The 22,463-nt window shown below is 37.7% G+C and overlaps 1 protein-coding gene and 1 non-coding gene across 2 annotated transcripts in view; both read left to right on the top strand.

The window, feature by feature from the left end:
- Abcc2 (ATP binding cassette subfamily C member 2) overlaps positions 1 to 22,463 on the top strand; it is a 73,616-nt gene that overhangs the window by 752 nt on the left and 50,401 nt on the right. Inside the window, exon 2 of the mRNA XM_003479570.4 lies at positions 2,575 to 2,748. Within this exon, the coding sequence (XP_003479618.3) occupies positions 2,575 to 2,748 (174 nt within the window). The remainder of the gene's footprint in view (positions 1 to 2,574; positions 2,749 to 22,463) is intronic.
- On the top strand, positions 6,164 to 6,330 carry LOC111754530 (U1 spliceosomal RNA). Its single transcript, XR_002789208.2, has one exon. It is a non-coding gene; the product is annotated as a U1 spliceosomal RNA (small nuclear RNA).

The raw sequence follows: 22,463 nt of genomic DNA, 5'->3' as shown, positions 1-22,463 counted from the left end.
TTTGAACCATGAGAACTGGCCAATGCTGGCTTTATTTATTTATTTATTTATTTTTTTGTCTTTTTCTTTTTTTATCGGTACTGGGGATCGAACTCACGACCACACACTTGCAAGGCAAGGTGCTTATGCTGCTGAGCTAAATCCCCAGGCTGATTTTATTTCATTTTTTAAGAGCAGAATATATTTATTGAAAGAAAGCTTATGTCTGAGAGACAAACAGAAGGGGTTCTGAGTGGGTTGCCAAAGACTCTTTTCTCGGGACTTTTATAGAGTAAAACCACAAGGTGAGGCAGGTCTAAGGTGGGAAAAACATGGGAACTCTGCAAGGTGGGCATGAGATGGGACAGAACTATTGCCAATCAATGAGATTAACTGCACGGGTAAAATTTATTAGATCAGGGACAAATAGGGAAGTGAGTCACGTAGCAGGTGGGCATGCATAAAGAGCAATGACTCTTTGGGATGGTTACTCCTGGCTTCCTCAGGGTGACAGAGAACTATTTAGAATATCAATCCTGAGGATGTGTGTGTATTTGTTTGTCTTGAATGCTGGCCCATAGCAGGAGGTTCTTTCAAGGCTGCAAGGTATCTGGTCTTCTGCACTGGCTCCTTCTTGGGCTTAGCCCTGTCTGACTGCCTATAATATTTCTGTTTAACTCAGTTGCCTATAATGTTCCCCCTCTCAGAAAGTAACCTGAGCTGCTGTGGGAGGGTAATAGGCAATGACCAGTCTGTCTTCTTCTGGATGAAGGGAGGTCATAGTTGTTGATCAACAGTCAGGGATACTCTGCAGATCTTGATATACACAGCAGGCATTTTTATCTTGGGCAGGCATGCAGCTTTAAGTTTAGAGGAGAGAATACTGGTTTTAGAGAAGGAGAGGCAGAAGGATCCTTGAAAGAGAAGTCAGGTATTTAAACAGTGAACAAGAGTAGTAGAGCATCAGGGAGCCATGGATAGCACAGAATTTCAAGACATTGTCAACCAACAATAGCAAATAGTTTAGTGGAATAGAGAATGAAAAAGAATCTTGGATTTAGTAATTTTGGGAGTGGCCATCTGCAAACTCCTACAGCATTAGAATCAGAATCACTTAGTATGATTAACATAGTTTAAATATCTTGGGTAAATCTTCTAAAGACTAAAGTTGCATAACTTTACATAGGGGTGAGAACAGTTGGCATGAGATAGCCCTTCCTGTTAAGACAACCAGGGCCCTCAAAGCAGGACAGAGATATCACTGGCAGTTGGGACTTCATAAGCCCCACTGTCTTGACAGGCTATCTCTTGAGAATTGTCTCTATAATTTTCTGATAAATTATCTTGCCAAGGAACCTCAATCTTTTTTTTAAGACTCTCTCAATAGTCAACAAAAAAATTAAAAATATTTATAGGAAAGAAAAATCTCCCCTTATTTGACTCAGATCTAAGAACTAGTACTCCCCACCCCACCTCACAAAACATTTCCATTTATTACAGCATCAAAGACTGGTACAGCCCCTGCTGAGAGTGACCATTCTATCCAGCAATGCCATTGTTGCTCCTGTACCCAAACCAGTCAGGCCCCCTTGGTTTTGAAATAAGCCTTTCAGGGCGTAGGAGGTAATAATAGTAAATAGTAATGTACAGACCGCATATACAGATAGTAGCGGTGAATGTCGCAGTATGTATGACTGAGCTTTTTGCCTGTCTGGTTCCTGCATGTTTGAACATCTGCCCCTGAGTTCAATTTGAAGTAGAAACTAAATAAGAACTAATTTTTATATCCAGGGAAGTAGTCTCTCCTTTGGACTGAGGAACCATCCCTTTTCTTCCTTAAACTTGACAAATGTCAGTGAATTTTGCTCAGAAATGCTTCTATAGAAGTTCATTTAAAATCCTAGCAATAATCGTGCCTCCTATAAACCTCATTGGCTACAATATGTCCACTGAGCAAAGCTAAAACCTCAAGGAATATAGGTTTTGAGACATTGAATTGGCCAGAAAAGTCACTAAACCCCATTAAGTGGTTAATATGTATCAGTGAGGATGAACGGGAAGAAGGCTTGGATAGTTAAAAGACAAAACTGGAAGAGGGCCTGAAGGGCAGGTAGGAGAATGGAAAAAAAAAAATCAAGTTACATCAGGTAGGGCTGGGGATTTAGCTCAGCGGCACAAGCACTTGCCTGGCAAGTGTGAGGTCGAGTTTGATCTCCAATACCAAAACAACAACAAGAAGAAAGTTATATCGTGCACTGGTACAAATTCCCTGTCAGGGTACACCTAAAATGTACCAGTGAATTTAATTAATAAGAAGTAAGTATATTAAAAATAAAAGACAATCCCCCACCCCTCAAAAAGGACAAAATTGGATATGGATTCAGGACTGAATTTAAATTGTTTGGAAGCAGGTGGAAAGTTGGGGAGGATGGGCCTCTTTCAAAAACATGTGGGAGGCGGGAATGCGGCTCCGTAGCTCAAGCGTCTGTCTGTTCCACACAAGGTCCTGAGTTCGATGCCCAGAACTAAAATACATACACAAATATAAATAAATAAAAAACATGTGTCTCCAACAATTCTCTTTTGTTTTCCCAGAATGCCTCATTCCTGGACAGCCCGGAGGCAGATCTACCACTTTGTTTTGAGCAAACTGTTCTGGTGTGGATTCCTTTGGGCTTCCTTTGGCTCTTGGCCCCTTGGCAACTTCTTCGCGTATACAGATCCAGGAAAAAGAAATCTTCTATAACTAAGTGGTACCTTGCTAAACAGGTAAATGACCCCAGTGTTTTCAAACAAATTTCTTGGTGGTTATTGCCTTCTTCTGTGTTTAATCAACTGTACCTTGTGCTGCTGTCAGGAAAAGCCGGTCTAGTCCTGATCTATGCCTCACTGGCCCCTTGCTATTTTCCTTGGTCAGAGTAGCTTTGATTTTTTTGCATAAGAATGATGACTCAGTTCAATGAATCCTTACTCCTTCCCAGTACTGAAGATGAAACCCAGCGCCTTGCACATAGTAGGCAATCTGTACCACTGTGCTATGCCTCCAGCCCGTAATTCCTGTGGATACTGGGATCCTTTAACACAAATGATAGATAATGAATCAGTCAAATTATTATTATTAACCGGGTATGGTGGTGCACTCCTGTAATCCCAGCACTTGGGAGGCTGAGACAAGAGGATCGTTGTGAGTTTGAGACCAGCTTGGGCTACAAAGTGAGCTCAAGGCCAGCCTGAACCGCGTAATGAGACCATGTCTCCAAAAGACCAAAAAAAAAAAAAAAAAAAAAAAAAAAAAAGAATTATTATCTTTTGGTATTTGAGAAGTGAACATTTAGATATGTGCCTCTAAACTGATCTAGTAAATCAAGAGACTAATTCAGGAAGCATCTATCACAAGGTGAAGATGAATTATATAAAGTGTCTTTTTGACCATACAGGCATCACTCATCTCCCAAAACTTGGATCTGAAATAGAGTTTCCATTTTCCCAGAGTGCTCTGTGAGTCAGGATGATTACATACCGTGGAGGGATAAAGTCCTGATGTGCGGAAGATTAAGCCCGGGTGGAGATAGAATGGGAAGGACAAGGGCTGTGGGAGAAAGCCCAGGAAGAACCAGGGGAGGAGCTCTCTGTCTGTTGCACTAACTAGGAAGGAGACTTGTATGGTTCAGGACACTCCACGCTTCTGGTTACCTCATAAAATCCAGCATCTGCTTCTTCCACTGAGTTGTTTGTTTGTTTGTTTTTATTTTTGTTTTTCCTATCAGTCCTAATCTTTAAGCAGGTTTTTAGAAATGCAAATTAGATTTTCTCATTCTATCAGTATACATCCCTACATCCTCTAGTAACTGGAAACCAAAGGAAAGGAGGGAGTAACCACAGAAGGTGGAATCTGGAATCTGTGTGAATACTCTGAGATATGGGCTGGTGGTAGCTCTTGCCACGTTCTGGGAAGGAAAAGACCAATCTCTGAGGTAGTGTCACTGTCTCCCAGTTGGCCTGCACCTGGCACGGACTGAGACTCACGCTGAATTCAACATTTGTGGAATGATGGTTGATAAATGAACCCTAGATGTAGGGGCTGAGTCATGAGTGTGTTAGATTCTAAACACTGAACATTGAACAACACGTTTCAGTGGAAAATGAGTCAGAGCTTAGAGTTATAGTCAGTCGAGGTTCTGTCAGTTTTGTTGGCGCTTCCAAAAAGAGGTTAGGTAATGAACAAACCAGTATTTCAGTCTTTAAAATTATTAGTTAATTTTTAAAAACTATTTTATTGACATATGATTATATATTATGCGCTTATCCCATTTAAAATCATTTTGTTTAAAAAAATATATATAGGGGCTGGAGGTTTAGCTCAGCGGCATAAGCACCTGCCTTGGAAGCAGGCAGTCATGAGTTCGATCCCTGGTACCGATAAAAAGGAAAAAGACAAAAAAAAAAAAAATATATATATATATATATATATATATATATATAACCATCATCGTGGTCAATTTGAGAATATTTTCAGTCCATCAAAAAGAAATGCTGGGGCTGAAGATACAATTCAGCAGCACAGTGCCTGCCAGGCAAGTGCAAGGTCCTGAGTTTGATTGCCCATACCAAAAAAAAAAGAAGAAAAGAAAAAAATTATTTAGCCTTTAACCTCCTCCCTCCTCCATTAGCCTTAATAAGCAACCATTTTCTGTCTCCAGAGAGTTCCCTTTTCTAGACCTTTTGTGTGAGCGGAATCATAGACTATATGGTTTTATATTGTCACACTGGAGTGAGGGCAGATTTTATCTATCTGGAGTTCATAAACATTATACCAATAAAGAATTAAAGTTTAGAAGGAGAAACAAAATCACTTTACTGGAAAGAAGAGAGAAATGAGGCGATAGACAGCTACCTTGTGAGAGAGTATGAGGGAGGGCATTTGTTCTCAGCCCCTTTTATTATATGGCAAAAAGGACCCTCCCCTCTGAGAGCTGTTATAACTTCAGTGGCTATTTAGTCTCTGAGGTCCCTGATTTGGCTGCTGAGAGTTTTTATTGCCTGTGTATTCTTGGGTAAGCTCCTTTTTTTTTTTCTTCCAAGTGCTATCTCTGAAATTTATAGCAGAACCTCACATTCAAGGCTGAGTTAGCAATTAGTAAAGGGTTACATGTACACTTCAGTGCATTAACATGGCGAGAGACTGATAAAATATAGCTACATCTGTACTTACGTATAGGTGGGTGAGTGCAGGTGAGCATATACATTTTATACACTGAGTGGGCTTTCTGTAGTACGGCCCCCTCCCCACTTCCTCTCCTTTGTATTTAACTGGAGGAGGGGAGAAGCACTTGGGGCCCTGGCTGGGAAGTGAGCCAGGCAGCTTTATCAGTTCTCTCTGCTTCTCCTAATTGCTCTCTGTAGCAGGTGTTTAACTCTTCATTTGCCAGAAATCTTGCTGCTAAGACTCGTACGTTTCCCTGCCTGTCCTTCAGCTTTCCCTACAATATGATCAACTGCTTACAGTTAGCGTCATGTTTTCAAGGTTCATCCTTCTTGCAGCATATCTCAAAATACTCCACTCTTTTTTAAAGTTTAATTTTTTTAGGACATGTTAATTTTATAAATATTTGGTTCCACTGTGGCATTTTCTTACATGCATAAAATGTGTTTTGACCATCTTCATCTCCACATTTCATTTTTTATGGCTGAACTGTGTTCTACTGTATGAATATAGCACTTACATAAAGCACAAGTCTCTATAGAGAAAAAGAAAAGCAATATATTAACCTTATTATTATTGTTTTCTATAGTGAATATATCCCAACTTAACTTCAGGAGATCCATTTATAACTTAAATTTTAATTTTTTTGTTCTCTACTCTGAGGATGACAGGCATAGATTAGCTTTTTCTTAAAAGCTTCAAAATGATTGATTTCTCCTCTGAATAAACAGAGTATAATTAATCCCTCATAAAGTAAAACATCACAGTCATAGGAATCGTCTTTAGTTCAGTCTTCAACTTCATTTTATTTTCCAGCTTTCCTTCTGCTGCCTTTGGGCTTTTTCCTTTTTTGACTTTCTGGAATTGGTGTTGTTGTTGTTTGTTCGTTAGTGTGGTGTTTATCTCATCTAAACTTAGTCAACTTGCTTAACCTACCTATAAATGACTCCCAGGGTCTATTTGTTTAAAATTACACACTTAATACTTACCTGGCAGGGGAGACACCATGAACACAAAGGTGGTTTTCCCAGGATGAGGCTCATCCATTGCACTCCAGAGGTGCTGACCCATGCGATTTCCCCAAGTGTGGGACAATCACTGCACAATGTGTGGTAGTGAGGGACTGCGTTCCTTCATGCTTTTCCCTGATCATCTGGATAGTGACAGACTTGTTCCCGCCTCCCCTCCCCATCACTAGGAGTGCTCTCTGGAAGATCTATCTGTTTTCTTGTGTGTTTTCAGTCACCACCTCTCTGTGCAGGGAGAATCCGGCTTACCCTGAGCTAAGTATGCCTGTTTCCAGGGATGGGGATGGGGGCCGGGGCAGGTGCAAAAAATGTATATATCTATAAATTATCTCAAAGTGTATATATGTGTGTGTATGTGTGTATTTAGTGATGCACTCAGAAGTTAACTGAATGAATTGAACTGAAAAGTGAATAACATTAATTTTGAAAGTGCTGACATCAGAGTAAAATTGTCTGCAAAAATGGACTGATGTTGAGCCAGTGAGACCTTGAAATCATACTTAAGTATTTGCAGAAACACAACATAGGGGATTAGCTAATTTGTGTGGAAGTTCCAGAAAATGAGACCACGTTGCATGAGTGGAAATTGTTCCAAGGAAGTCAATTTCAATTAAACATACGTAAGAAATTTCTGATAAAAAAAATTGCTGTCTGGTATTAGAATGGGCTGCTGGGAGATATAGTTGCTGAAAACATTAAATCTGAAGTTAAATATTTGTCAGCTAAGGAAGTAGTGCTTTGTAGAGACCCTCTATAATGGGTAGGAGATTCAGCTAGAGTGTGTCATTCATAAAGCACTGGGAAAAGGGGGACACTGAGGAGATGAAGAGGTATTAAATGTGACCCAACCATTACCCCTTCTTTTTAAAAGTAAAAATGATTCATATTTCCTTAGAAAGTTATGTTTATATGCAGTGTGGTGGTGCATGCTTGTAGTTCTAGCATTCAACAGGGTGCATCAGGAGGACTGTCCATCAAGAGTCCAAGGCCAGCCTAGGTTACATAGTGAGTTTAAAAGCAACCTGAGCTATTTGGTGAAACCCTGTCTCCAAAAAAAAAAAAGTCTGTCTAATAAACTCCTTGTCTGACTGGAACTTTCACTAAGTTAGAGATCAAGGGTAAAGAGAATTAAGGGTTTGGTAAATTTTTAAACAGCCACAGTGTTTCCTTGTCCTAATAATTAAAAGTGTGCGTGTTTATAATAAATAAAATACTGTGAGGTTGCTGTAGAACATTTGGAGGTTCCAAGGAAATGGATTGAAGACTAAATCCGTCAATGATTGTATCATTCTGATACATTCCTATTAACATTGGTATGTTTTTACTCTCTAAAAAAATAAATAGCAACGAAGTACAGATCAAAAGCTTAATGTCTCTTTCTCATCTCACTACTTTTCAGTTCTGTTTTCTACAAACTTTCATTTTATTTTGATGATTTCCTCTATACCTGAAAATACTATATTTGTATTTATCACTTTCATCTATCAAGTTTGAAGAAAATCTATTTTGCTCAATGAAAGTCAAGGAATTTAGCTTATTGATACAGAATTCCACTTCTTTTCCTCTTTTTTACAACCTTTTTATTTTCAGTTCTTTTGTTACCTTTACACCTACAAATACTTACTTCAAATTCCATATTTTGATGTCCCTTTGGGTAACAAGAAATAATTAATGTCCTCAAATTTCTTGTGTATCTTCTGTAGGAGAACATCTTCACACAAAATCTTCAGAAAGAGTCACAATTAAGTCCCTAACTGTGCTTTCTAAAGATGTTAATCTACATAAAATTTTTTTAAACCCTGAGGATGTTGCTACATTGTTACCCAGCATTCTGTGCTACTATAGGAATTCTCATTCCTGCTATCCCTTCTGAACATGTAAGCACTTTATTCATTCAGCAGAGGCAAGCAACCATGGACCAAAACCATGAGCAAAAACAAACCTTTCTTCCTTATAAGTAATTTATCTCTGTTGGTTTAAACCTTAAGAAGTTTATTATTTTTTATTTTAAAGAGATTAGGATAGAAGAGGACATAACAAAGCAGATCAGAACAGAACAAAAAAAGCAACACAGTATTTCACCACAAGACAACATGATACAACAGTAGCTACTATAATGTCTCTTTCCTTGAAATAGTTGAGCATACCTTCATACACAATAGTATCAAACATAACAAAATAGTATAAAACCATTCAAGAGAATGAAAATATTACAGGGCATTCAGAATCAAATAACAGAAAATGAATAATGATTACTATATTATTGTATTGTTCATAAAAAATTTGTTTATACTATCACACATAATAAAATCCAATAAGATACTAATGATAGAATGTATAGAAACAGAATGAAAGCATGGTAGGATTCAAAACAAGATGATATTAAATCAGCACTAGCTATTATAATGTCTTGTTTTCTTCAAAATAGCTCTTCATACCATCACAGATAATAAAATCAAACAATAATGAATGGAAACATTATAAAGCTTCAAAGTGATGTAATGGAGAATCATGATTACCATAAACTCTTATGTGCTCTTACCATTTCTTACACTAGGGAGACTATACGGAATTTATACATGTGAGTTTGATTTATTTCGCTTATGAGTACGGTCTCAAGTTGCGTCCTTTAGGAGTTTATTATTGGGGCTGGGGATTTAGCTCAGTGGCATAAGGGTCTGCCTTGCAAGTGTGTGGTCATGAGTTCAATCCTGGTACCTTGTAAAAATACAAAAAAAAAAAAAAAAGTTTATTATTGTTCATGGCGAAAAGTCCAAAGAACTTCACCTCCAGGATTTGTTAGCACAACTGCATGAAAAATAGATTTTTGTTTTTTTGCAACAGGATCAAACTATGTAGTTCAGGCTGGTCATGAAGTCACTATGTAGCCCAAGCTGACCTCAAACTCACAGCAATCTTCCTGCCTCAGGCTTTTGAATGCTGGAGTTACGGGTATGCAACAATATCCTTTTTCTGATAAACTCAGCATACCAAGCTATTTTTCAAGCAAGTGCATGATTACAAGATGACTACAATAGCTCAAAGCACTACATTCTCAAATTAGAGTTGAAGGGAAAAATAAAAGAGTCAGGTAGCCCTTGTCTCACTTATTTCTTTCTTTATTTTTTGAGGCAGGGTCTCACTAAATAGTGCAGACTGGCCTTGAACTTGCTAATGTAGCCCAGGCTGGCCTCAAACCCACTACAGTCCTCTTGCTTCAGCCTTCCAAGTGCCGGGATTACCGGCATGTGCCACCACACCCTTCACTTTGTAAAGAGCAACTTTTTTGAGATTGTAATTTCTATACTATAAAACTCACTACAAAATAACATAATCCCATGAGGTTTAGTATTTCCGTGGAATTGCATCACCGTTAACTAAAAAGGCAGTGGAACAGAACAGAAGATGCAGACATAACTACAGCATACTTAGACACATTATCTTTGACAAAGGGGCCAACACGTTTTCTGGAAGAAAGGTAGCCTGTTTAATAAATGCTACTGGAAAAAGTGGCTTTCCACATGCCAAAGACTTAAATTAGACCCATATCTATCACTACACACAAAACTAAAATCAAAATGGATCATTAACACTGCCTAATTCTAGAATTTTTTTATTACTCCAAAAGAAATTTTGTACCCATTAAGCAGCAACTCTCCATTTCTCCTTCCTTTCTGCCACTCCCTCCCCACCACCAGTTTCTGGCAAACACTAATGTCTGCTTTCTGTCTATCACTTGCCTATTTAGAACATTTAATATGTGAAGAATGCAGTGTGTGGACTTTAGTACATGACATTTCATTTCGAATAATGTTTTCGTGGTTTATCTATGTTGAAGCATGAGTCAGTACTTAATTCCTTTCTTTAGAAGTTTATTTTTATTAGCATGAAATATACACTGTCTTACCTCATCGCTACTATCTCATTCAAGAAATGTTATACCACCCAAAGTAGGAAATTTGTACCTGCTAAGCAACTACCATCCATTTCCTCCTATCTTAGCCTCTGTCAGCCACAAGTTTGCTTTCAATCTCTACATCTGGCTAATTTTGAGATTTTATATATAAATATAATCATATATTTATATGGACTATAAGTATCCTTTTGTGTATGGTTTCTTTTACTTGGCATGTTTTTTAAGGTTTATCCATGGCTTATTGGACATTTGCAAACTTTATTTGGAGAAATCTCTATTCAAATCATTTATCCATTTTTTAAAAAGAGAATAAAAGGAACAATAATGACAACAATGACAATAACAATAACAATAGAGGATTTCAAAACAAGATGGTAGACAATTAATAATAGTTATTATATTGCATATTGCTATTTCAAAATACTTGCTCAGATTACCATGTAGGTTTGGAAAATTGATCAAAAGCATAAGCACTAACTCTTCATTTCCTGAACTATTAGAATTAGTAGTGCAATTATCTTAGCTATGTTGCATATATATTTTTTCTCCTTCATTTTTCTCTCCTTTCCCCCATCCTTTTTTCTTTCCTTTTGAGCAGCTTCTTTCCCTTTCATAATATTTTACATTTTGGGTCTTGTTTACTGTTTCAGTTTCTTACATTAGGAAGACAATACAATTTTTTTTTTTAATTTTAAAGAGGATAAAACCAAGGAAAATAAAACAGGAAAAAACCAAACAAACTAAACTAATATGAGTGATACAGGACTTCAAAATCTTATGAAATTAGCAATAGTTACCATAATGCCTTTTGTTATCTTCAAAATAGCTGCAGCTACCTTCAGACACAGTAAAAATTGAACAGAACAGAATAGAGTAGAAATGATAAAAATAAAACAATGAATGCAATAAAGAAGTTCAAAACAAGCCAATAGTTAATGTTGTGCTAAAATGCAAAGTTAAAAGGTTGTTATTAGCACAAAGAGCTTTGTCATTCTGTGCTATGCTTGTCACTCTAGTAACCATGTACCTGGAGCACCGACCATATAGTTATAGATTAATTAACTGATGAGTCACTATACTGTTCTGTATGCGTCATCATCTTAGTAACGTGTTTGCTGTGTCAACCTTTGTTCCCTTTGTAGGAGACAAATGATGCTATGTCAAACTTTGTTCGCTGCACAGCTTGTGTGGCATACTAGAAACAAATGTTCCTGAAATTAGCAGACCAAGGGCTATAAATTAAGAAAAAAAAATTTAAAAAAAAAGCCCACCAACTGCAAAATGTCTCTGACTCCAAGCAAGGGGGAACCAAGGCCTTCCCCATTCTTGCTCTTGTCACATCAGCAGTTTAATTGCTATAAAAATCTGTCAAAATTCTAACCCAGTTGCACAGCTTTGCAAACTCCATCTGTACTGCGCTCTTTAAAAAAAAAAAAAAAAAGATGTCTTGTCCTGGTTTTTTTCTTTTTCTTGAATAACATCGTGGGACCTTGTTTTTGGGGGTATAACAGTTAATCCAAAATGGCTATGATAATATATCTTGCTACCTTTTAAATAGCTGCTCATGACATCAGATTTGACCTAATCAAACCAAACCAAAGAGAGTAAAACCCAACCCAACTAAACAATGAAAATGACATGGTTTCCAGGTGGGGCTCACTTCCTAGTGAGGCCTGGTTCTCCTCTCCCTGCGGTCCTGGAATGACAATACAATGTTTACACATGCAAGTCTAATTAGTTTCACTTATGAATATGGCCTCTAGTTGCATTCATTTACCCATAAAATCCTCGAGATTATTTTTCTTCATAGCTGAGTGGTACTCCATTGAATAAAAATATAACATTTAAAGGGCCAAGGATATAGCTCAGCAGCCCAGTGCTTGCCTGGCAAATGCAAGGTTGTGAGTTTGACTCGCAGTTCAAAACAAAAAAACATATCTTTTTTATCCATTCCTCAGTTGATGAGCATTTGGGTTGTTCCCAAGATTTAACTATTACACATTGTGCTGCTACAAACACAGATGCACATATATTACTGTGGTATGATTTTTTAATTCTTCTGGGAAAATACCCAGGAGGCAAACAACTGGGTCAAATGGGACTTCTAATCCTAGTTTTTTGAGGAATCTCTACACTGATCTCCACAGTGGTTGCACCAGTCTACACTCCCACCAACAATGGAGAAGAGCTTCTTTTTCCCCATAACCCCACTAACATTTTGTCATTGGTTGATTTTTTTTAATGCTAACCATTCTTTCTAGTGTGAGATGGAATCTCACTGTTCTTTTATTTGCATCTCTTGAGTGACCAATGAAGTTGAACATATTTTCATATATTTGTTTGCCATTTGTATTTCTTCATCTGAGAAGTGTGTATTCATCTCAGATGCCCATTTTTGGATTGAATCTTTGAATTTTGGGGGGCTGTTTTTTTTTAAATTTTTTATAAATAGAATTCTAAATAGAGTTCTAAATAGAAGTCTGTTGTCTGAGTGATAGTTGGCTAAAATCTTTTTCCCGGTTCATGGATTTTCTCTTCACCATGTGATGTTTTATTTTGATGTGCAAAAATTTTTTTAGTAAGACGAGGTCCATTTGCTGATTCTTTGAAGTATTTCCCATGCAGTTTGGTTTTGGCTCATGAACTTTCTCCCTATCCCTATGTCTTCAAGATTTCTACTAACTTTGTCTTCCAGAAGATTTAGTGTTTGTGTTTTAATATTTAGATCTTTGATTCATTTTGATTTTAGTTTTGTGTGTGGTGATAGATATGGGTCTAATTTAAGTCTTTGGCATGTGGAAAGCCACTTTTTCCAGTAGCATTTATTAAAGAGGCTACCTTTCTTTCAGAAAACATGTTGGCCCCTTTGTCAAAGATAATGTGGCTAAGTGTGTTGTAATGTCTGCATCTTTTGTTCTGTTCCACTGCCTTTTTAGTTAAATGTGTTTTTTGTATACAGCATATTGTTGGATTTTGTTTCTTGATCCACTCTGCCAGTCTGTTCTTTTGATTGGTGAACAGGAGCCATTTATATTAATGATTATAACATGTGTATTGGCTTGTCTTTGTCATTTTATTTTCCTGCTATTGGTTCCCCACATTGCCTATCTGTATATTCCTTGCCCTGTTTTTGGTTTCTTGCCGCTGGGTTTCTGTTCTGTTGTTGTTCTTGGAATTGTAGTCATTTTTATCTCTTTTTAGAATATTTTTCAGATATTCTATCTAGAATATTTTCTAGAATTGTAGAGTTGGTTTGGTAGTCATGATTTTCTTCAGTTGTTCTTTGTTATGGAAATGTCTTGTTTCTCTATTAATTTTTTTACTTTAAAGATAATAAAATACAACAAAACAAAATAGAACAAAGCCAATCTAAATAAAGCAGTAAAATTGGTACAGAGCTTCAAAGCAGGACACCAGGACAACAAAAGTAGCTACCATAGTATATCTTGTTATCTTCACAATAGTTATCCATTCCATCAGGTATAGTAAAATTAAACGAAAACAAAACAGAATAAAACCAGTCAAAAACAGAACATTGAATAAAACAAATCAGTTAATCTGAACAAAACAAAACAGTGAGAATAATATTGGATTTTAAGACAAGATAGAAGGAAATCCCCCATATTTGCTATATTGCATACTGTCATCCTCCCAGTAGATGTTCAGACTGCTGGCCCTACGCCTGCAAAATCAACCAACCAATACAAGCCTTTAGTTGCTTTTTGTACCTTAGTTGCTATCAACTCAGCCTGTCCTCCAAACCAGCTGGTTGCTTAAGGGATGGGAGGGGATTGATTCTCGGCACACGTGCCAGCAGACTCACAGAAGGTGCTGTCTGACTTTCCTCTTCCTGGATCCTGCACAGCTTGTGTGGCATACTAGAAAAGCTGGCTAATTGGCTACTTGGTGGTCTCCTCCCAGGCCCAGCATGGCCGATTCTCAGGAGGCACTGATTTTCTCCTCTCTTCATTAATTTTGAAAGATATTTTTTCAGGGTACATCAATCTAAGTTGCAAGTTGTTTTCTTTTAGGATCTGAAATACTTCACTCCAAGCTCTCCTTGACTTTATGGTTTGTGCTAGAAGTCTGCCATAATTCTGATGAGCTTTCCTTTATAGGTGATGTTTCTTTTCTCTAACAACTTTTCATATTCTGTCCTTGTACTGAATTTCAGGGGATCTTGATTATTATATGTCTGTGTGTAGATTTATTTTTGGTAATGGCTAATGAAGTTCTGTATGCCTCACTTGTCTGTGTGTCAGGTTCTTTTCCCATGCTTGGGAAATTTAACTTCTGCATATAGCCTTTTTATGTCATTTGTGTTGCCTCCTGCTTTTTCATTGACATCTATCAATCTTGCATTATTTCTGTTGGTATCACCTTGCAACTGTTGAATTGTTATTTCCTGGCTCCTTGTTATTTTTAAGAGAACTTTTCTTTAGTGATCACTAGCTGCAATCCTATATTCAAAGATTGAAAGTCTATCTTCAGTTTCATTTATGGAGTTTTGCCAGCTTTCAACAGAATTTTTAATTTTACATTGAATTTGTTCCATGCATTCTAATTCTTTCCTATATTGTTCATTCAAGGTTTCCATCATTTTCCTATGCTACTCTATTTTTATGTCTTCTTTAGATATGTTCATCAATTCTTTCATTATGGTTGTCATTTCTTTGTTTACCTGAGAGATTATTTCTGATCTGATTTCCTTTGCAGCCTCATGGAGTTGTTTTTTCACTTCAGTTGCTATCATTTCAGAAATGTCAGGTTTGTGTTTTCCATTTTTCTGTATCTCATTGTCCACTGGACTTGTTCTGGGTGGACTGAGGTCTGAGATTGCATTTTGCTCCTTTGTCTTGTCATTCTCCCGGGCTCCTCCAGATGAACAGTTGCTGAGTCTCAGGTGTTCCTATGCTGGCTGCCTGTCCCTGGTTTTGGGAATGGGCCAAACACCTGGGTTCCTCCAAACCAAAGTGAGTCTTCTCCCATCCCACAGCTCACCAGGGCTCTTCCAATGGCACAGGGATGATGAACAGGCCTTCTCCTATCCTGCATGGCTCAATGGGCCTCCCATGATGGTGGTTGGGCAGTGGGAAGGCCTTTTTCCATTTCAAAAATTGGATTATTTGTGTCTTTTATCAGGAGTTCTTTATGTATTCTGAATCTATGTATAAATTTGATCAGTGAAGAAAATCTTTCCCAAAAGAATCCCAAAATCTATTCCCTATTTACATCTGACCAGAATTGTGTCATATTGTCATGGCTAAAGCAGTTGCAGCCAAGGGAATGGGAGCATCATGACTGGTGTTGATTCACCGCAGGGTGTTATTTGAAAAGGAGTTCAGCTTCCACTCGATCATGTGGATCAACTGAAATAAGTGGATACTTTACAAGAGGAATTCTGTTAAGAGGAAGTGACTTTCGTTATGCAACTCTATCAAGCAGGATCCGAACAGGAAAGAAATGGCTGAAGCAAAATAAATTACTGTGAGAAAGTTGCTTTAGCCTTAGTAGCCATTATGTGTGTCTGTTCCAAGCTTGAAAGAATGGGCTAGAGAGTGAATTGTGGGGCAGACCGATGGAGATTCCAGCACAGCAGCAACTTGTGACATTCAGTTCTGGGTCCCTTTTAGTGCTATATGTTCTTGTGTGTTTTTTGAGCAGCAGTGTTCTGTGCTGCTTTAACAGTCTCTGTCTCTGTCTCTGTCTCTCTGTCTCTGTCTCTCTCTCTCTCTCTCTCTCTCTCTCTCTCTATATATATATATATATATATATGTGTGTGTGTGTGTGTGTGTGTGTGTGTGTTTGGGTTATTTGAGACAGGGTCTCATTGCGTGTTCAGGCCAGCTTGAACTCATTACGTAGCCCAGGTTGGCCTCAAACTCATGGCAATTCTCTTACCTCAGCTTCCTGAGTGCTGGGATTATAGGCATGTGCCAACATGCACACTTGTCCCTACTGATAAGTTTCTTTTTTGTCTTCTAAGACTCCCCTTATCTACTGAGCCCATCCTTTTCCATTTATATACCAGTGCTATATGGATTTATTGCCTAGATACTTTTTAACTATCATTTCAAGGAGATGCAGAAATGGCATCAATGGATGCACTGACATTTTGAACTGAAGGCTTTCATTTTTTTCTTTGCATATTTACAAAATATTGTTCAACTCATTGTATATGTAGTCATGTAGTCTCTTTTTAATTTAAAATGATATGAAAAACATTCTTAGTGATGTTAATATTACTCCAAAGCATAATTTTAATTATTACATAATAGTTCATGAGTACAATATGCCATAATTTATTTTAACAACTGTGCAAAATTAACTCCTTCCAAAAAATCCTGGATTTATTTCAGGTTTTAAAAATTCTTCACATTTAAAAATGAGATTCCAATTAAATTCTGGTATATAAACATTTACCTACAATTTATGTATCTCCTCAGAATAGAAGCTGAGAAGTAAAATTGCTATATGAAAGTATATGAGCTGGGGCTGGGGATTTAGCTCAGTGGCATAATCACCTGCCTTGCAAGCAGGCAGTCATGAGTTCGATCCCCGGTACAAATAAAAAAGAAAAAGACAAAAAAAAAAAAAAAAAAAAAAAAAGAAAGAAAGAAAGAAAAGAAAGTATATGAGCCATTTGAGGCTTTAGAACTCAATGGGAGACTTCTCGGAGAACATGGCGGACAGACAACAGCAACTACTGAAGCCTCTCTGAAAGGCTCGGCTCAGAGGCCAGGAATGATGCGGACTAAGGAGATACGAACCAGTAGAGATATGCTCTGCTGACTCAGGAACGAACTGGGCTGAGAGAATCCAACTTAGGATACAGTCCTGGCGCTAAAATAGGAACAGAAAAGACTCGGTGTAGAGGCTCGACCCCGCGCCATTGGAAGCCGCGGTTTGGATTTCCCGCCGTCCGGCGGCTGGCTGCCTCCACAGCGGCTCGGCAAGGAGAGACCCGCCGAGCTCTGGGAACGGGAGTCTGCGAACGGAGTCGGAAACAGGACGGACAAGGAGGAAAACTGACTGGTGGCGAGGTGAGCGAGAAACTGACTCCCTACCACAGTTTGACTCCAGCGGAGGTTTTTCTGGGCTCGGGCAGTCCTGTAAGAGCAGGGCGCGGTGGCAACTCCAGCCACACATTCCCCTCTCGGACGGGATTGGTGAAAAGTACCTGGCCTGAGTGACGCTGCTGGCGGACTCCCTAGGCTGGCCTAACCCAGATCCCAGAGCCTGACGGTGGCCCGGAGGAGCGACCGACTCCCGCGTAGGCAGCCTCCTCCGCAACTCCCTGGGGCGCAGCGGTGGGCGGGAACAACTAGCCAGCGCAATTTGATCAGGCTGTGGCTGACAGGCAGGGAAGCCGGGCCTCCTATGTAAGATTGCATTTTATAAGGAACAGAAAATATGGGGAAGGGAAGCAACAAAAAAGGCTCCTCGGCCCCCAATCCTGAGAATCAGGCAATAGTGGACACCGCACCAATATACATTAAGCGCCATCTAGAGAGCCTCATAGACCAATTCAGGAATGAAGTTATCAATGACCTGAAGCTAGAAGTATGCAGAATAGTTAGAGAAATGCTAAGCACCACCCAGGAAAAAGCAGATGGTGGAATGGAAGAACAGAAAAAGAGGGGAGAATTGCTTGATGGAGAAAACAGAGAAAGCATTGAGTATGTGAAGCAGGTTCAAAGGGACTATCAAGAAATTAAGAAGTCTATCCAAGACTGGCATAACAGCTTGAAAGAAACTAAGGACAGACTATCTGAATTGGAGGGCAGACTTGAAACATGGGAGAATGAAATGAAAAACTTCTTAAAAATAACAAAGAAACACACAGCAATAATACAAAGACAAGAAGATGATAAGAGGAGCCATAACTTAAGGATTAAGAACATAAAAGAAGAAGTAGGGACACAAACAAGTGAACTACAAAAGCTACTCACAGAAATAATCCAAGAGAATTTTCCTAATTTAGCAAAAGGTAAAGATACTCAGATGTATGAGGCATACAGGACCCCAGCTACCTACAACCCTAACAGAGAAACACCCAGGCATATAATAATAAAAATTCCAGAAATTCAATACAAGAACAGAATATTAAAAGCTGTAAGAGACAAGAAACAGATCACTTACAAGGGAATACCCATCAGAATTACAGCAGATTTCTCTTCACAAACCATCAAATCATGAAGAGCATGGGGAGAAATAATTCAAGCTTTGAAAGATAATAATCTCCAGCCAAGATTGAGATATCCTGCACAACTGTCCCTGGAAATTGATGGAAAAACGAGGTGCTTCCAGGATAAAGAGGAACTGGGGGAATTTGCAACCACCAATTCAACCCTACAGAAAGTATTGCAGGATATTCTAAAAAAAGAAAAATACAAAGAACCCAGAAATAGTGGCGGGGAGGCCACAACGAATGGAGCAGAGAACAAAATGAAGAAGACAAACTGACAGCTACTGACAGAAAAAGAGCTCAACAGAAATGAGACAGAGAAGATTGGATGATAGGAACAGCTTTTTTTGGAGAAAATGACATCTTAATAGGTAATGCTGATTTAGTACCATCTTGTTTTGAAGTCTCATCTAGCTTTTGTTCTTCTGTCTCCAATGGTCTAAACAGGTTGTATCTTATTGGATTTTGTTATGTACGATAGTATAAGCAAAAACCTTTTAAAGACAAGGAGATTATACAGAGACCATTGTTCATTTTCTGTTAGTCGATTCTAAATACTCTATAATGCTGTCATTCTCTTAAATGGTTTTACATTGTTTTGATATACTTAATGCTACAGTATATGAAGTTGTACTCAAGGACTTCAGGGAGGGAGTCAATATGGTAACTATTTTTGGGTCAGGATTATCTGGTGGTGAAACACTATTTTGCTTAAATGGTTATGTTTTGATCTGCCCTGTTTCACTGTTATGCCCTCTTTTTTCTCAATCTCCACTCCATTATTTACTTTTTTATTTTTATCCATTTAATTAAAGGGAAAAATATAGCAGGATATAATATAGTAACCCACTTTGACTTTCTATTATCTCGATTTGAAGCCCTGTATTACTCTCACCATCTTGTTTTTGACTGAGGTTCCTCTATTCTGTTTTGCTGGATAGTATCAGGTTCGAAAGTTTAGGCATCAGCTGAGAAGATAATGAGATTCATTATAACGCCCATTCTCATTGACTTTTATCTACTTTTGAAGACCTACAATATCTCCAATGTTTTGGTTTTGTCGGTTTTATTCTTTACGGTTTTGTTCAATTGTATTACAACTAATCATATAGGCAATTCTATTAGAAATAGCGGGAGGCATTATGGTAACCATTGTTGATCACCTTGTATTATGTTTTTATATTATCTATTATGTCCACCCTTTTGACTTGACCGATTCTGTTCTGTTATGTCACATTTGGTTTTACTCTCTTCCAAAAAAGCAATAAGAACCGTGGGAGCAATGAAACTCAAAATGTGTAATAGTCACTGTACAAAAGAGAGGAAAAGAAAGTGCTCTAAACTATATAACTGCATGTATATTTAAATGTATAAGATAGAAAATGATATCACAGAGTTTTATTGGATCATTGAACAGAACTGTTTGCAGTATCATTGTTGGAATGTCCACTCTACAAGCTTTAATTTTGTGACTTGAACAATTATTTCTAAGATGGCAATATGTAATCCATTAACTAGTGATTTCCTACTGCGCATTTTTTTCTTCTGTAAATCTGTATAACTTGTACCCCTTCACTGTTTTTTTTTCTTTCTTTTCTTTTCTCCTTAAATAAAAATAAAAATAAACAAACAAACAAAAAAGAACTCAATGGGAAATTTTTATAATCTTATAAGGTTTTTGTCAATTTAGATTCTCATCAAAATTGTGTTAAAGTGCACGTCTCTGCATTCTTGTTAGCATTATGCATGATACTTTCAGCTTTGTTAATTTTACTTGCAAAAATGGCATTTTATTGTTTTGCTTTGCATGAATACTAATGAAACTGATTTTTTAAACATGTTAAGTGTTTCATCAGTTGTGAATGGTCATTTCTTAAAACAGGGTGTTCTTGTATTTAACTTTTTACATTTTGAATAGGTGATTCTCAGAGGCTTGTAAGATTTGGAAGGTAAAAAAGGGTATACAATAGTCATTAATTCCAGTTTTATTTTGTGTTCACTGATAACAGTTCCTTGTTCTTTTAGAGACAGCCTGGGGTTTTACAATCATCTCCACACTTGTTTCTCTTGTCACAAATGTTAGTGCCCTATGGATGCTCTTGGGTACCTTGGAGATCCTTTCACTTTAGTGCATAAATATCTGTTTCTGTATTTTCACTAGCTACTTAAGATGCTATATTCAGATGTACCCCACGTGATAGGAACTTAGATGGTTTCTACATGTCTGCCATCATAAGCATGTCACATAAGATATGCCTTGAACTTGGGAGTGTGTCTTTGAAGGGAAAATTCCTAAAAATGAAATTCCTGAGTAAAGTGTATGTGTGAAGTACTAGAGACTGAACTCAGAACCTCAAGCAAGCTAAGCATCATGCTCTATGATTAAACTGTATCCCAGTTTACTCAACTTTGATGTTCGTTAATTTGGTTAGGTAAAAATGGTGTATCATAATTTCAAGTTGTTCTGTCATTATAAGAGAGATTGAACATGTTTTCTTATGTTTAAAATCCATTTGTGTTTTTTTTTAAATTATCCACCTATATTTCGTGCCTACCTTTTGCACTGAGCTATTAAGATATAGTTTGCTGTTATTGTTTTAAAGAAGTTCCTTACAAAGTAAAGTGGACATTTTTGATAAGAATTTTTCAGTGTATTTCTAACCAGTTCCTTCAGCTTGATCCATTTGAGCCTGTGTCAGGCCATCTACTTTTCCTTGGCTTGCATAGTGGTCTGCTGGTTACTGTTCTACCTACTGGTCATCAAGGGTGTGCTAGCTTGGGCTTGCTCAATTTTATCTCCTAATTTACCTAAAAGCCAATGTAATTTCTACCTCAATTTATTTTTTCTCCATGTGTCATAGTTTCTTATGAAAGAGAAAAATATAATATATTATATACTTGGGTAAAAGGTAGTCCTGTTATCCATGTATCTTTGACTCTTCCTCAGTGAATAATAACACTGGTCCTGTTTATGAAATTGTGTTTATATTCTCCCTTGGCTGTTTTTCACTGTGAAGGGTGCAATATCTCTGCTTGAACCATTCTGGATGATTGAGATTTACAAGGTATAATTGAAAAATATGACGAATGTTGAAAGTTTTAAAAATTTATTACAAGTTGAGCATAGTTGTGCATGCCTGTAATCCTAGCACTCAGGAAGCAGAGAGCAGGAAAATCACTGTGAGTCGAGGACTACCTAGGCTAAAAAATCAGTTCAGGGCCAGTCTGAACTACATAAGAAAACTTTGTCTCAAGAAAAGTAAATAAATAAATAAAAAGTTTATTACAATGAAAGAGACATTTCCATTAATCTTCTGCAAAACTCTTTCTCTTGCTTTGACCAACTCACCCATCATTCTTGCCATTTTCTAAAGCAGTTTTGAAAGTCTTCTTCTACAAATGTCTTTGATCATGTTGTCTTTACTGCCTTGATGTCATGAATCAATTCAAGACATCTTTCATGCTCATTTTGACTCTGGAGAAGAGCCAAATTCCCACAGTGCCAAATGCTGTGAAAAGGTGAAAGAGGGTCCACCATCATGTCTTTTTGAGCCTACCTTTGCTTTAGATGGCACTCAGCAGAGTACTCACTGATTTTTTTAATTATCCCTCATTAAGACTTAGGAAAGATGACTTCCAGAATTTCTTCAGAAAATGGCAAGAATGATGGGAATATTTTGAGGGGGATTAAAGGTGATATGTGTCTTTATACAGTAACAATTTGTATTTCAACTCATCGTATATGTTTTGATTACCTCTTGTTTAAGAATAAGTAGAGAAACAGGACATGATAGTATATTCCAGCACTCTGTAGGTGAGGCAAGAGGATTTTTATGAGTTCAAGGCCAGCCTGAATTTTACAGTGAGATCATGTCTTGTACTGTCCTCCAAAAAAGAGACCAAGTGGATATAGATGGGTGTAAAGAGAAAGGTCTGAGGGAAAGAGATGTGGTAATAGATAGAGAACTTCACTGAAGGCTGAAATACTTGTGTACCTCCTCAGTGGAAGCGGTAGTTTTCCTTCCTGTTGGATGGTGGTGGCGGCGGGGGCTTTAGCACAATGCACTATGGATCATGTTTAACGGTCTCACCTTTTTTTTGGCTTGAGGACATCCCGAGATGAAATAGTCACAGTTATTTGAAATATTA

Source organism: Cavia porcellus, unplaced genomic scaffold (assembly GCF_034190915.1).
Source record: "Cavia porcellus strain 051 isolate PalLab524CR breed Dunkin Hartley unplaced genomic scaffold, mCavPor4.1 scaffold_2, whole genome shotgun sequence".
NCBI classification, from domain to species: domain Eukaryota; kingdom Metazoa; phylum Chordata; class Mammalia; order Rodentia; family Caviidae; genus Cavia; species Cavia porcellus.
This window is presented reverse-complemented; position numbering and strand designations above follow the sequence as displayed.